General features: G+C 40.3%; 1 protein-coding gene across 2 annotated transcripts in view; it reads left to right on the top strand.

Annotated features, from left to right (window-relative positions):
* SMG7 (SMG7 nonsense mediated mRNA decay factor) overlaps nucleotides 1–15,008 on the top strand; it is a 91,817-nt gene that overhangs the window by 30,286 nt on the left and 46,523 nt on the right. For both annotated transcript variants that reach the window (XM_060774496.2, XM_060774497.2), the window contains exons 4-10: nucleotides 2,554–2,686; nucleotides 3,203–3,374; nucleotides 4,114–4,185; nucleotides 9,308–9,458; nucleotides 11,028–11,163; nucleotides 12,828–12,990; nucleotides 14,655–14,811. In XM_060774496.2, the coding sequence (XP_060630479.1) occupies nucleotides 2,554–2,686; nucleotides 3,203–3,374; nucleotides 4,114–4,185; nucleotides 9,308–9,458; nucleotides 11,028–11,163; nucleotides 12,828–12,990; nucleotides 14,655–14,811 (984 nt within the window). The remainder of the gene's footprint in view (nucleotides 1–2,553; nucleotides 2,687–3,202; nucleotides 3,375–4,113; nucleotides 4,186–9,307; nucleotides 9,459–11,027; nucleotides 11,164–12,827; nucleotides 12,991–14,654; nucleotides 14,812–15,008) is intronic.

Genomic DNA, 15,008 nt, shown 5'->3' with positions numbered 1-15,008 from the left:
TGGCAGAAAAGGCTCAAAACTTACAAAGCCCTGAATGGCTCGGGCCCTGCCTATCTTTGTGACCATGTCCCCCCATGTTCCTGCTCGAACCTTAAGATTTGTCGGGGAGGCCCTCCTTGTGGTCCCTCCACCGTCACAAGTGTGGTTAGTGGGGGGGACGGGACTAGAGAGAGGGCCTTCTTGGTGGTGGCCCCCCAGCTTTGGAATGCCCTCCCTAGGAGGTTGTGTGCCCCTAGTGCAGGGGTCCACAAACTTTTTAAACAGAGGGCCAGGTCACAGTCCCTCAAACTGTTGGAGGGCCAGATTACAATTTGAAAAAAAACCATAAATGAATTCCTATGCACACTGCACATATCTTATTTGTCGTGCAAAAAAACACTTTAAAACAGTACAATAATTAAAATCAAGAACAAGTATAATAAATATAAGCTTATTAGTATTTCAGTGGGATGTATGGGCCTGCTTTTGGCTGATGAGATAGGATTGTTGTTGTTGTTGTGTGCTTTCAAGTAGTTTCAGACTACAGTCCCCAGATTCCATAGCATTGAACCAAGGCAATTAAAGTGGATTCATTCTGCAACATAAGACATGCAAAATGGTTTTCCTTTCCACTTTTTGAAGTTTTTGTTGTTCTAACAGAAATGTTTATAACGAAGGAATCCTAAGCACATAACAACAGTAATGTGCACTTTTTTTGGCATATTACAAAGAGTTCCCTTTTTGCCACTGCACATTACATTCGGCAGCAAATACTTTTTGGGGTTTCAGAGTTTTGACATTTGAGATGCGCATTAGATTCGATGGGTCATTAGACTTCAGTAAATATGGATAATTCTGACAGACCACATTTTCCTGATTTCTGCTTTCAGGTGATGTATTTGATGTGGAAGTATTTCAAACACTGGATTGTATTAGGGTACTAGCAAAATAATTATTCTCCTTCTGGGTGGAACAGCTAGAAGGTGGGAAATTGGCAATGTATTTTGCAGAAAGTATTTATATCCTGTGCTAAGATCCTTATCAGAGGGATGCAAATGGAACTATGGGTTCATTCCCCTATGTTGAATCCCATCTGTAGACACTTTAGAAACGTCATCAGCAGTTACATCTGCTTGGAGGCACTTTAAAAACCAAGTTTAGAGTGATGGATCAGGTTCTAAATCCCCAATTATCCTGGATGCCTTTCACCCTGGGCTTTGTCTACAGTGGTTATTGATAACTGGTAGATTTAGTTCTAGCATTAAGGGATCTCTAATTGACAACATGCGCTCTCTCGAGTGCATGTTTATGTGTAATACAATATGTATGATGCCTAACTTGGACTTCTTGTTCTTTAACAAGATGGGTGGAATTCAACAGTAACTGAGTGCCCTTCCAGACAGACCCTATATCCCAGGATCTGAGCCCAGGTTTTCTTCTTTAAACTGGATTATATGCCAGATAATCTGGGTTTAACAGAAAACCTAGGATTAGATCCTGGGATATAGGTTCTGTCTGGAAGGTCCCTGACACACACACACTCTCCTTCTCTATTTGTGTGTAGTTAAACCCACAACATAATCTCTATAATAGTCAAAGCATTTATATTGTGAACAGTGTTGCTTAGTACTATTAACATTCAGTACTAACTAGGTGAATTCTAGGAGAGACATTCTCAATACTTTAAAAATAAATTGTAAGTGAAAAAAGTGGGAAACATGTCATTTCATTAGCACATACATACCATTGTATAGGGGTGTTCCCCCCCCCCTTAAAAGTGCCGGCTTTGGCCAATAAAGCCCTAAACAGCCCCGGCCCAAATTACCTGTCCAAACGCATCTCCCCCTATGAACCATCGTGGAGATTAAGATCCTCTGGGGAGGCCCTGCTTTCCTTCCCGCCATTGTCACAGGCACAATTGGTGGGGATGAGAGACAGGGCCTTCTCGGTGATTGCTCCCTGGCTATGGAACTCCCTTCCTGGTGAGATCAGGTCGGCCCCCTCTCTCCTGTCCTTTAGAAGGATGGTAAAAACTTATTTACTGTTTTTGTATACTGCCTTTCTCAGCCAATCGGCAAATCAAGGCGGTTTCCAACAAATCAGTACATATAAAAACATAATACAGATTAAAACAATAAACAATATAAAACACCACAAAAGCAATAAAAACAATATCAAGGTTTCGGGACAGGGCAATAAAGCGGCAATAGGAAAGATGACCAGGCCAATTAGACTTGACACGGATGACTAGGACGGTTTTAAATGGTGTATTTTAATATTTTGATAAATGTTTTTTTAATGTTTATGTATTGTATGTAGATCTGTGTTGAATGTTTGCTGTGTATATGCTGCGCTCCGCCCTGTGTCCCTTCGGGGTGAGAAGGGCGGAAAATAAATGTTTTAAATATATAAAGAATAATAATTAAAAGTTGCACATAAAATCATAAGACTGAAGACTTGTGATACTTAACTCTGTTTTTTAAAAGACAATTTTCAGTTTTACTGAGTCCAGCGTCCTTCAACAAATTAGTTTTATATCACATATAACTATGTGAAAATACTTTCTTTCTCTAGGTGGAATCATGCCTTTAAGAATCAGATCACAACTCTACAGGGTCAAGCAAAAAACCGATCAAATCCAAATCGGAGTGAGGTTCAAGCAAATCTCTCTTTGTTCTTAGAAGCAGCTAGTGGCTTCTACACACAGGTAAGATAGGGACAAAATTATGACTGTGGAGCATGAAAATCACATAGCTCATTTGACACCAAATTAATTTCAATTCTGCCAACTGAGATTTTCTGAACTAGAACTGCTCTGTTTGGAACATGGGACTTTAATCCAACAGCATAGGCTCTACAATTGAGCTAAAGCCCCTTCCTTAATTTTATGTGTGGAAAGATGAAATTAGTCTAGAATTATTAAATGTGCCCCCATTACATTTTTATGAACTTTTGATCTGTAGAAGCTCTTCAGTTGGATGATGATGATGATGATCATCATCATCATTTAATTACTTATTAATCGCCCTCCATCCAAGATGCTCTAGGCGATTTACAAGCTAAAAGGATAGGTGGTGGAGAGAAGGTGACTATAATAATCAGGGAAAGTAGTTGAACTCTAAAAGTTGAACAGTACTTTCAGGGCTTCATTGAGAATATGAGTCTTAGATAACTGGCTGTATTATCCGATAAAGCTATCAAATTTGGTCATTTTTAATTGCAGCTACTGCAGGAGCTGTGTACGGTGTTTAATGTAGATTTACCCTGTCGTGTAAAGTCTTCCCAACTGGGAATTATCAGCAATAAACAGACGCACACCAGCGCCATTGTGAAGCCACAATCTAGCTCCTGCTCGTATATATGCCAGCATTGCCTTGTCCACCTTGGAGACATTGGTGAGTAATAGTCGTCGTAGTAGTAGTGTAGTAGTAGTAGTAGAAAAAGCTCTGTTTATCATAACTTGCATGAGTTATGTGTGTATATAACATGTGGCATTAAAGGGGGTGGGGAAGATTGTCATATACTAGCCATTATGAACAGTAGTAAGCCATGAAAGGTAATACTTTTATGGTCTCTTGACAATGGACAATATTTATTTACTTTATTTATATACTGCTTTTCTCAGCCCTCAGGCGACTTTTGGAAATGCTGCGTCATGCATTAACTGTATATAGGGAATCATTTGGAGAATGTGTTCTGGCCTAGTCCAGGTGATTGTGAATGATGTAATCCTGGGTCTGAGTTAAGTTAATGAGTTGGGAACCAATCAGAAATTGCTATGTGTAATTGTATAGAATTGTATATAAGGAAGTCATGTACAGTGTATATTTCTCTCCTTGTGCCAGATAAGGTTAGTAATTTTTTTTAAACCCTTGTGATTGATAGAAATTCTGGACCATTGATCTGGAGCTGGTCTTCTCATTAAGCAACATGAATAGATTGTGTCAACTGTCAAGCTCTAGAGTGTCATTAAAAGGCTTTCTTTATGAAGCTCAAACTCTCTAGGTTTACAATAGCAAGATTTTCTGTGTACTGTTACTTTCTATAGAACCCAAAAATGTAGTTAATTTAGAAATAATTTTACAGGTTGGCTAGGAGATCATATGATGTTAACATTTTTAATCCTTGTTTCAGCTCGCTACAGAAATCAGACCAGCCAGGCTGAGTCCTACTACAGACATGCAGCTCAGCTTGTCCCCTCTAATGGTAAGCATTTGATAGTTTTTGATCAAGTTCATTACATCTTTGGTAACAAATTCCAATACCTCGGTGGGCTTTACATATTCAGGATTCCAGCTTTAAGCTCTTGAAAACCTTGGGTATAACCAAAGTGATTATACAAGAACAGTATTGCTGAAGATTTTATATTATTAAGACCAGGTGTCCCCAAACTAAGGCCCACAGGCCAGATGCGGCCCTCCAAGGTCATTTACCCACCATCTTCTCTAAACTTTAGCCTTAAGGTCGTCCTAGGTCTGAAATGAATTGAAGACACATAACAACAACCATTTAAATACTGGTACGTTTTTGTTAGTTAAAATTGATATTAATTTTGAATATTGTATTGTACTTTCATAGGGGTTGTTTTTGCACTACAAATAAGATATGAGTAGTGTACATAGAAATTGGTTCATGTTTTTTTCAAACAATTAGTCTCCACGTCATCAGTAACCTACATAATGCTTGCTAAAACAACCCCCATAGACAGCATATTGTTGCTAACAGATTTGTGTAAATAGGTGGCATTCAGAAACCTTTTACTGTTGCCAGATTTTTTTGGGAGCCCAACACTGAGTGAAAGGGACTGCACTTGGATTCAGGACTTTCAGTTTAAGATCTATAAGACTCACTCATGGTGACTTAAGTCTATATAAATAAAAATTTAATGTTCGTTTGTGATATTCACAGAACTAAAAAACCACTGGGGGAATTGACACTAAATTTGGACACCAGACACCTAACAACCCAATGTATGTCCTTCACTCAAAAAAAATGCTTTTGTCATTTGGGAGTTGTAGTTGCTGGGACTTATAGTTCACCTACAATCAAAGAGCATTCTGAACCCCACTAACGATGGAATTGAACTAAACTTGGCACACAGTTCTCCCATGACCAGCAGAAAATACTGGAAGGGTTTGGTGGGCAGTGTCCTTGGTTTTGGAGTTGTTGTTCACCTACATCCAGAGATCACTTTGGACTCAAACAATGATAGATCTGGAGCAAACTCTACAAGGATACTCAATATTCCCAAATGTGAACACTGGTGGAGTTTGGGGAAAATAGAATCTTGACATTTGGAAGTTGTAGTTGTTAGGATTTATAGTTCACCTACAATCACAGAGCATTCTGAACCCCACCAAAGATAGAATTGGGCCACAGAACCCCTATGTGGGCTACAGTAACGCGTGGCAGGGGACGGCTAGTAAAATAATAAAACGCAATTTAGTTGTTGATAAAAAACCATCTATATATTTCTTCCCTCTTTTAGAAATCCCTGTTTCTCCAGATAGTTCCATCTGGCCTTCTTTTCTCCTACTGCACTCAAATAAATCTACAGGCTTTTTTTTTTTTTAAGAATACCAAACTCTCTTCTCTTTTTCTATGAGCCCCTGTTAGCAGCCCCCCCCCCCCCAAGCCTGGAGACAAGACCTATCACTGCAGTAGTGAAATAAATTCCTACCATATTTGGATGGTCATGGCCAGTCATCTCTCCAGAGGTGAGCAGGCCCTCGCCCTCCCGACCCTGTCCCCTCCGCCTCCAAGCACCTTTCGGTCCCGCTCACCTCTTTGGGGACCAGCTGGTTCTCCGCGCTGGGAACCATGGCCTGTGGTGCAGACGGTTAGGCCGGGAAGCGTAGGCGTAGGGAGGGAGAGCTCGTAACATTTAGGAAGGAGGAAAGAGGGGGAAGAGGAGGAGAAGTAGAGCGAAGGAGAGCTTGTGGGATGCGTCAGCAGCAGCAAGTGGCCTCACCTCAAAGATTTAGGAAGTAAGAAGAGGAGGGGGAAGCGGAAGAGGAGAGAGGGAGAGCTTGCGGGAAGCTTCCTCAGCAGCAACAGCAGGACTCAGCCAGGCAGGCATGCTCATTCCCTTCCTGCCTGCCTGCGGGCCAGGCCTGGCCTTTCCTCAGCAGCCTCGCCTCAGAGGAAGAGGAGTGGAGGGTGCCCCAGACATCCCTACATTGCAGATTTTCAGCAACAGCAGCCCAAGGAGCTGCCAGAGTAGGAAGGAGGCGGCAGCATGCTTCACTTGATCTCGGTGGCGACCTCCTTTCCTCCTCCTCTTTCCCTGACTCACCCCCAATAAATTCATATTTATTTTTTAAAAACCCGTGAAACAGCGAGTCCATGAAAAGTGAACCACGAAACAGTGAGGGCACACTGTACCTACTGATACTTTATTTAAACGTCTTTTTGTTGTTTTCCAATAAATTGTAAAATAGCCAACTCTGTTGATGATAGGTTATGTTTGTTTAATGCTTTAAATTTATTTATTTATTTATTTAAAACTTTTATATCCCGATTGTCTCAACCTCTGTAGAGCATAGACTGTTTCAGTCTACGTTCTCTCTTTCTCCCTGTAATTAGATTTCTTAAATGTAGTGCTGAGCATTTTGAAAAAATGGAAGCCATGTTTGTGTCAAAAAGAGCAATCTAATAATAGTTATATTATGAGATCCTTGTTATGTTCATCACATCAGACAAGTCATCTTAATATTGATTGAAGATGCCTTCTTCCATCTCTCTCTCTTTTTTCTTTTTCTTTTTGGAAAGAATATAGCGACATAGAAAAATATACAGTACCACTCCCGTCTGCCCCATGTTCAACAGGCTGGTGGTTCCTTTTCAGGTCCTTCATAGTTTGGGATTAGCATGCCTTCAGTCTTCTTCTTCCCTTGAGAGTCTTCATGGGAATGACTGTCATTGAAAATTGTAAAACGTACCCTAATTTCAGTACCACCACCACCAACAACAAAAATACATCAGATACACCTGGGATATGCCACATTTTTAGAGATGTTTATCTATATATATATATATATATAAATGCTCTGTGCGTAATGAGTACCTTAAAAACAAAAGAACCAATGAACGAAATCACACCAAATTTGGCAACAAAACGTCTCACAACACAAGAAGTGACCATCACTCAAAAATTACGATTTTGTCATTTGGGAGTTGTAGTTGCTGGGACTTATAGTTCACCTACAATCAAAGAGCATTCTGAACCCCACTAACGATGGAATTGAACTAAACTTGGCACACAGTTCTCCCATGACCAGCAGAAAATACTGGAAGGGTTTGGTGGGCAGTGTCCTTGGTTTTGGAGTTGTTGTTCACCTACATCCAGAGATCACTTTGGACTCAAACAATGATAGATCTGGAGCAAACTCTACAAGGATACTCAATATTCCCAAATGTGAACACTGGTGGAGTTTGGGGAAAATAGAATCTTGACATTTGGAAGTTGTAGTTGTTAGGATTTATAGTTCACCTACAATCACAGAGCATTCTGAACCCCACCAAAGATAGAATTGGGCCACAGAACCCCTATGTGGGCTACAGTAACGCGTGGCAGGGGACGGCTAGTAAAATAATAAAACGCAATTTAGTTGTTGATAAAAAACCATCTATATATTTCTTCCCTCTTTTAGAAATCCCTGTTTCTCCAGATAGTTCCATCTGGCCTTCTTTTCTCCTACTGCACTCAAATAAATCTACAGGCTTTTTTTTTTTTTAAGAATACCAAACTCTCTTCTCTTTTTCTATGAGCCCCTGTTAGCAGCCCCCCCCCCCCCAAGCCTGGAGACAAGACCTATCACTGCAGTAGTGAAATAAATTCCTACCATATTTGGATGGTCATGGCCAGTCATCTCTCCAGAGGTGAGCAGGCCCTCGCCCTCCCGACCCTGTCCCCTCCGCCTCCAAGCACCTTTCGGTCCCGCTCACCTCTTTGGGGACCAGCTGGTTCTCCGCGCTGGGAACCATGGCCTGTGGTGCAGACGGTTAGGCCGGGAAGCGTAGGCGTAGGGAGGGAGAGCTCGTAACATTTAGGAAGGAGGAAAGAGGGGGAAGAGGAGGAGAAGTAGAGCGAAGGAGAGCTTGTGGGATGCGTCAGCAGCAGCAAGTGGCCTCACCTCAAAGATTTAGGAAGTAAGAAGAGGAGGGGGAAGCGGAAGAGGAGAGAGGGAGAGCTTGCGGGAAGCTTCCTCAGCAGCAACAGCAGGACTCAGCCAGGCAGGCATGCTCAATGATGGAATTGAACCAAACTTGGCACACAGAACTCCCCTGACCAACAGAAAACACTAGAAGGGTTTGGTGGGCATTGACCTTGAGTTTTGGAGTTGTAGTTCACATATAGCTAGAGAGCACTGTGGACTCAATGATGGATCTGGACCAAACTTGGCACGGATACTCAATATGCCCAAATATAAACAGAGGTGGAGTTTGAGGGAAATAGACCTTGACATTTGGGAGTTGTAGGTACTGGGATTTATAGTTCACCTACAATCAAGGAGCATTCTGGACCCCACTAAGGACAGAATTGGAGCAAACTTCCCACACAGAACCCCATGACCAAAAGAAAATACTGTGTTTTCTGGTGGTCTTTGGTGACCCTTCTGACACTTCCCTGGTGACCCCCCCCCCCCCCCCCGGGGTCTTGACTTCCCAGGTTGAGAAATGCTGCCTTAAGACGATCCAGTCCAACTCCCTCCACCAGGGCAAGAAAACATAATCAAAGCCCTCCTGACAAAGGGCCATCCATCCAGTCACAATCACACATATATGTATATGACAGATGCAGTATCAAAGGGACGCCTAAAAAAGAACAATGATATGTTGCATGTTCCCGAGTAGGCAAACCAGACACTCTCCACATCAACACTGGCAAAGAAACAGCAAGAAATACTGTTTGCACACAAGCAGAAAGACATTACATATATTAGAAACCAACACTTTCTCATTACTTTATTTTCCAGATCACCAGACTGGGCCACAGCAACGCGTGGCAGGGGACCGCTAGTATAGATTAAAAAGTGTGCCTTAGGATTGAAGAAATACAGTAGATTTAAAGTAACATGCCAGTTTTTAAAATATAGATAAGCAACTATAAATTTTAACTAAAACACAGCAAGACAACTGGATTGTACTTATAGAACAAACATGGGGAATGTGACATTGTACAATATTTTTGGGGTGCATTGCCTTCAGCCCTAGCTAGGATTGCCAATGGTGAGGGGAGTTACAATCTAGCAACATTTTGAGTACCACTTGATTCCCCACTTCTGAGCTCCCTGAGAAACTATTTTCTTTTCCATTCTTTTTTTAGGTCAGCCTTACAATCAGCTGGCCATTTTAGCATCTTCCAAAGGAGATCACCTGACCACAATTTTCTACTACTGCAGAAGCATTGCTGTGAAATTCCCTTTCCCAGCGGCTTCTACTAACCTACAAAAAGCACTTTCTAAAGCACTGGAAAGGTAAGGAAGATCCCTTCTCGGCTGTGTGTGGTCATTCGTAAGATTTACAATGTGAGGCCCTCTTACCGCTCTGCCCCCCCCCCCCCCAAGCTGCAGTATACACATATGTCTCTTTATATAAGTGCTTCTGAATGAACTGTCAATGGAATGGCGACGATCTCAGCACACACAAGGCACTGAAACACATCTTCTTGTCTAAAAACCTACTTTATTTAAACACAAAACTAAAAAATAATATTTACACTAGAAGCTAAGGAGAACAAGAAAACATCTCGAGCGGCTACATGGTTCGGCTTTTCGTTGTAATCTAGAAGCAGGCATCTCCTGATATTCCACAGTGACGTGATGACGTACGAGGCAACGCAGCAATTTCCGCACTGAGATTTATGACTCCCCCTTCATGATACAGTTAACCCTTTCCACACAGGAATTACATCTCCGGAACATTGCATTACAAAGCATCACATTTCTACGCACACAATCACTAATTTTGAAAACTACAATACACTTAATCAAAACACACACATATATTCTCAACATGAACATGAGTTGCAGGTAATTGATTTTTATTTCCTTTCCCCTCTTACATAGGCTCCTAATGCAAATTTGGCCCATGGGCGGAATTCAGTTTGATGCACAGGGCCAAACGCAAAAGGTGAAACATATTTTAGATTAGATCTTGTGCTGATAATGAAGCATTAGGAGAAACATTTCACTTCTTTTAGAATGCAAGAAATCTAAAGGGCTGGTGGCCCCTCAAATGATCAGATCTTTCCCACGCCCACATCTCCGATTTCTCATTATATTTAGACATACATCAAAATGTTCATTTTTGTCTGTGATTGTAAATGCGCTATTGACATGAAAATTATTGTTGATTTCCATGTACCAGTAACTTATTTTTGGGCAATCATTTTTAGGAGTGTGCTTAGTGTATGTTTGTACAGTATATAGTCCTTTCACAGTCGCTTACTAATTATATATCTACATATAAAGACATGTAACCAGAATAAGAGAACTTTGGGTTTGCATTCTAATCAGTTTTGCTTTAAATGATCCACACAAAAATGGCTGACTAACTTTCTTGAGCCTAAGCCAATTTTATATGATTTCAGTGCTACTGAAAATGATTTTAGTGGAGAAAATAGATTATGAGCACTAATCCTATTGGTCTTTTAACAAATGTATGTGCCATGTAAATGTTCTTATTTGTTTAAATGCATAAGGATTTTTAATGCAATGCACTTTCTGCTGCATGGAGCCCACATCTATTTTTGGCACTAGCCAGTATTTTTTCTTTATGATGTTGTATGCCTTGATGTTAAAGCCTTTGCTATGAATGATACAATCCTTTTAATCTGAGAAGGGCTGAACGTTATTATTGCTTTTATCTCCAATGCAATTGTCTTGGGAAGCGCTGCTAGCCACAACTATCTGTTCTGTTTCATGTAATGAGAAAAGTTCATATAAATTCCTGTAAAGCAACCCGAGCAGTGAAGAAAATATTTTCCCCTTTTTCTTATCTGTATTTACAAAGACTGAAATACAATTTTTATCTTCTGATTACAGTCGTGATGAGGTGAAGACTCAGTGGGGTGTATCTGATTTTATTAAGGCATTTATAAAATTCCATGGCCATGTGTTTCTGAGTAAGAACTTGGAGAAACTGAATCCTCTTCGTGAGAAATTAGAGGAGCAGTTCAAGGTTAGTTCTGCAAATTGCTGAGCTCACATTAGTTAGTGTGAGAATTTATATTTGGTTCCCTGTGCGTTTGGAGATCCTTATTATGTTCATCAACACCATCCATGTCATCTTGATATCTACTAGCTGTACCCGCCACGAGTTGCTGTGGCCAACCTTTCCTCCTTCTTTCTCTCCTTCTTTCTTTCTCTCCTTCCCTCACTCCCTCTTTTTCTTTCCCTTCTTCTTTCTTCCTTCTCTACCTGTTTCTTTCCTCGCTTCCTTGTCTCTTTCCTCCCTCCCTTCTTTCTCTCTTTCTTTTGTTCCTTCTCTCCTTTCTCCCCTCTCTTTCCTTCCTTCCTTTCACTTTTTTATTTCCTTCTCTCCTTCCTTCTCTACCTTTCTTTCCTTCCTTCTCTCCTTTCCCTCCTTCTCTCCTTCTTTCCTTTCTCCTTTCTGTGTATATGTGTTTTGTGTTTGTGTATATGCATATATGTGTGTATATATGTGATTTTGCACATGCGTTGTGATTTTTTTTTTTGCTTTTATAGTCTTATCTGCTGGGTTTTTCAATGTTGTTATGAGTGATGGTCATTCGTTGGCCTGATAGGTGTATTGTGTACAAATTTGGTGTCAATTCGTCCAATGGTTTTTGAGTTACATTAATCACACAAATGAACATTACATTTTTATTTATATAGATTGAAGATGCCTTCTTCCGTCTCTTTTTATTGAAATAATATTGTGACATAGAGAAAAATGTAGTTCCACTCCCATACCCATGAGCCCAGTATCTGTAGTTTCACTTACCCACATCTCACAAAATGCTTCCTCTCTAGAAATTTTCTAGATTCTACAGTTTTATAGTATGTCTCCACCAGAGGTTATAAATGAAGTTTATCATCATCATCATCATCATCATCATCTGGCCCTAACTGATTTTAATTGCGTCGTGTTGTCATTGTCAATGTCTATTGCTTGAGTTATTTATTGATGTGTTGTTGTTGTTTATTGATGTATTGGGTCTCGGCCTCTTGTACACCGCACTGAGTCCTTCGGGAGATGGTAGCGGGTTATAAATAAAGGTTTATTATTATTATCATCATCATCATCATCATCGAGTCAACCTGGAACATTTAGCAAATTCCTAGGGAGGATACCTTCTAGTAATACTAGTTAATTTCAACTTTGTTCACTAATGTTCATAGTTTCCTGTTTCTGTGGTGCATTTAGGAATGTATCACCTATAGATAGTAGGGTTGCTCTGTATTCTCTGTGTTGGAACCTACATTGTAAAATTTCTTATCTGGGAAAACCAGTAAGAGTCATCCTAAGATTTCCTTCTGCTAACAGTATCCTATTGTAAATTTTATTAAACCTGATGGGAGTTGAAATTTTGTTACTAGTGCTGTTTCAATCTGATTTGCTCTTGTTAATTCCTTTTGGAATCTGGCTATCTTTGCTTGCACAAAAATATACCTTTTTGCTTGCGCACTAATATTGTGTATAAAGGCAATGTAATAAATGTAACTAATAAATATTAAATGAAGCATAAAGCATAAAAACCCAAATAGGAAAGAGGGTTCTGTATTTTTAAAAATGAAGCTCGCACAAATACTACTACAGGCAGTCCCCAAGTTCCAAACACATATAATTGCAGTACATTTTTATTTATTTTTTAATTGCAGAGGCTGCTGTTCCAAAAAACCTTTAATTCTCAGCAACTCGTCCACATTACCGTCATCAACCTATTTCAGCTACACCATTTACGAGACTTCAGCAATGAGACTGAGCAGCACAGTTACAGTCAGGATGAACAGCTCTGCTGGACACAGTTGCTGGCACTCTTCAGTAAGTATGGAAACTGCTGCAGGCTTTATAGCTAGGTTTGCTGAACAGTGAGATGAGATTCTAGACCAGTAGTAGGCAAAATATTGTAGGTTGACTCCTAGCAAATTTCTTGAATGCTGCAAAAGAAGGATGACTGCTCTCTCAACCAATTTGAATGAAGAGACAGCACTGACAGCGACAGAATTTTCCAGCTCAAATATTCAGCATTGCATGAGAAAGAGGAAGAAGTTGTACATTAGTTGTACCTAGAATGCTTTCTATTGTTTCTAGAACTTGCTCCAAGAAAATGTTAACTATTGCTGAGATCATCCTCTCATAGTGGCGTGAATAATAAAAAAAAAATCCAGTCTCTGCCCCTTCCTCATGGGTTTGTTAGTACTGTTATGAAGTGGGAAAGGCTTGGATTATATACTTTAAAATGAAGGTAGAAATCATATAGTACTTTAGATGTTGGCTTGCAAGCCCCAGGAGCCCTAACCAACACAGCCAGTGTTGGTTAGTGCATTCCTATCACAACCTGAAGTCTGCTCACCCTGTTCTAGCCCATGGACAGCAAGCCCTCTTTTACTGTCCTTTAGTCGATTGTTTCTCAACCTTCCTATGCTGCGATCCCTTAATCCAGTTTCTCATGTTGTGGTGACCCCCAACCATAAAATTATTTTTGTTGTTACTTCATAACTGTTATTTTGCTACTGTTATGAATTGTAATGTAAATATCCAATATGCAGGATGTATTTTGATTCAGTGGGCCAAATTTGGCACAAATACCCAATGCGCCCAAATTTGAATTCTGGTGGGGTTGGAGGGGGCAGATTGATTTTGTCATTTGAGAGTTGTAGTGGTTGGGATTTATAATTCACCTACAATAAAAGAGCATTCTGAACTCCACCAGTGATGGAATTGAACCAAACTTGGCACACAGAACTCCCATGACCAACAGAAAATACTGGAAGGGTCTGGTGGGCATTGGCCTTGAGTTTTGGAGTTGTAGTTTACCTACATCCAGAAAGCACTGTGGACTCAGACAGTAATAGGTCTGGATCAAACTTGGCTCGAGTACTCAATATGCCCAATTGTGAACACTGGTGGAGTTTGGGGGGGAAAAGACCTCAACATTTGGGAGTCGTTGTTGCTGGGATTTATAGTTCACCTACAGTCAAAGAGCATTCTGACCCCTACCAACGATATAATTGGGCCAAGCTTCCCATACAGAACCTCCATGACCAACAGAAAATACTATGTTATATGATGGTTTTCAGCGACCCTTCTGACACCCCCTTGTGACCCCCCCCCCCCAGCGGTCCCAATCCCCAGGTTGAGAAGCACTGCTTTAGTCCCTTTCACATATTGAGAAGAGAACATTTGTAACCAGAAGGCTGCTGAAAACAATTAATTGAGAACATTAGTAGAGTAAACTCAGTGTAAACTTTCCCTTTCCAACATATGGAAAGATGAGAATTAGGAATGAGGCCGATACAGATAGCCATGCTCCCATCATTTAATTTGATTTCTACACACTAGATAGGGCTAATAACCTTTTGTTTTATAAGTGAAGATATGATGCTATTTACCTTTGCCATCTGCTGCCAACATCTTCTTTCTCATATCCAAATTTCAGAATAGCTGATCTTCATAAAAGTCTGTAATATTTCTGTTTTTCCTAGTGACTTTTCTTGGAATCTTGTGCAAGTGTCCACTCCAGAATGATTACCAGGAAGAGTCTTGGGGTTCGTATCCCCTTCCTGCACTCAAAGTCTCAATGGATTGGCTTAAACTTAGACCCAGCGTATTTCAGGAGACTGTTGTTGATGAAAGACAATAGTGAGTCTTGCATTTTCATATTTTTGTCTTATTTATCAGTTGCTTGAATTTATATAGTTACTAATTAAGAATTTGTGGGTTTTTTTATTTATTTCTCGTGTCAGGGCAGCCAGTCAATTATATTACATTTCTAACAGAACAAAGCAAACAAGCAGAGAAAATACAAAATGTGTGAGTTTGGTAGTTGATTAAATGTC

Source organism: Anolis sagrei, chromosome 4, assembly GCF_037176765.1.
Source record: "Anolis sagrei isolate rAnoSag1 chromosome 4, rAnoSag1.mat, whole genome shotgun sequence".
In the NCBI taxonomy this organism is placed as follows: domain Eukaryota; kingdom Metazoa; phylum Chordata; class Lepidosauria; order Squamata; family Dactyloidae; genus Anolis; species Anolis sagrei.
This window is presented reverse-complemented; position numbering and strand designations above follow the sequence as displayed.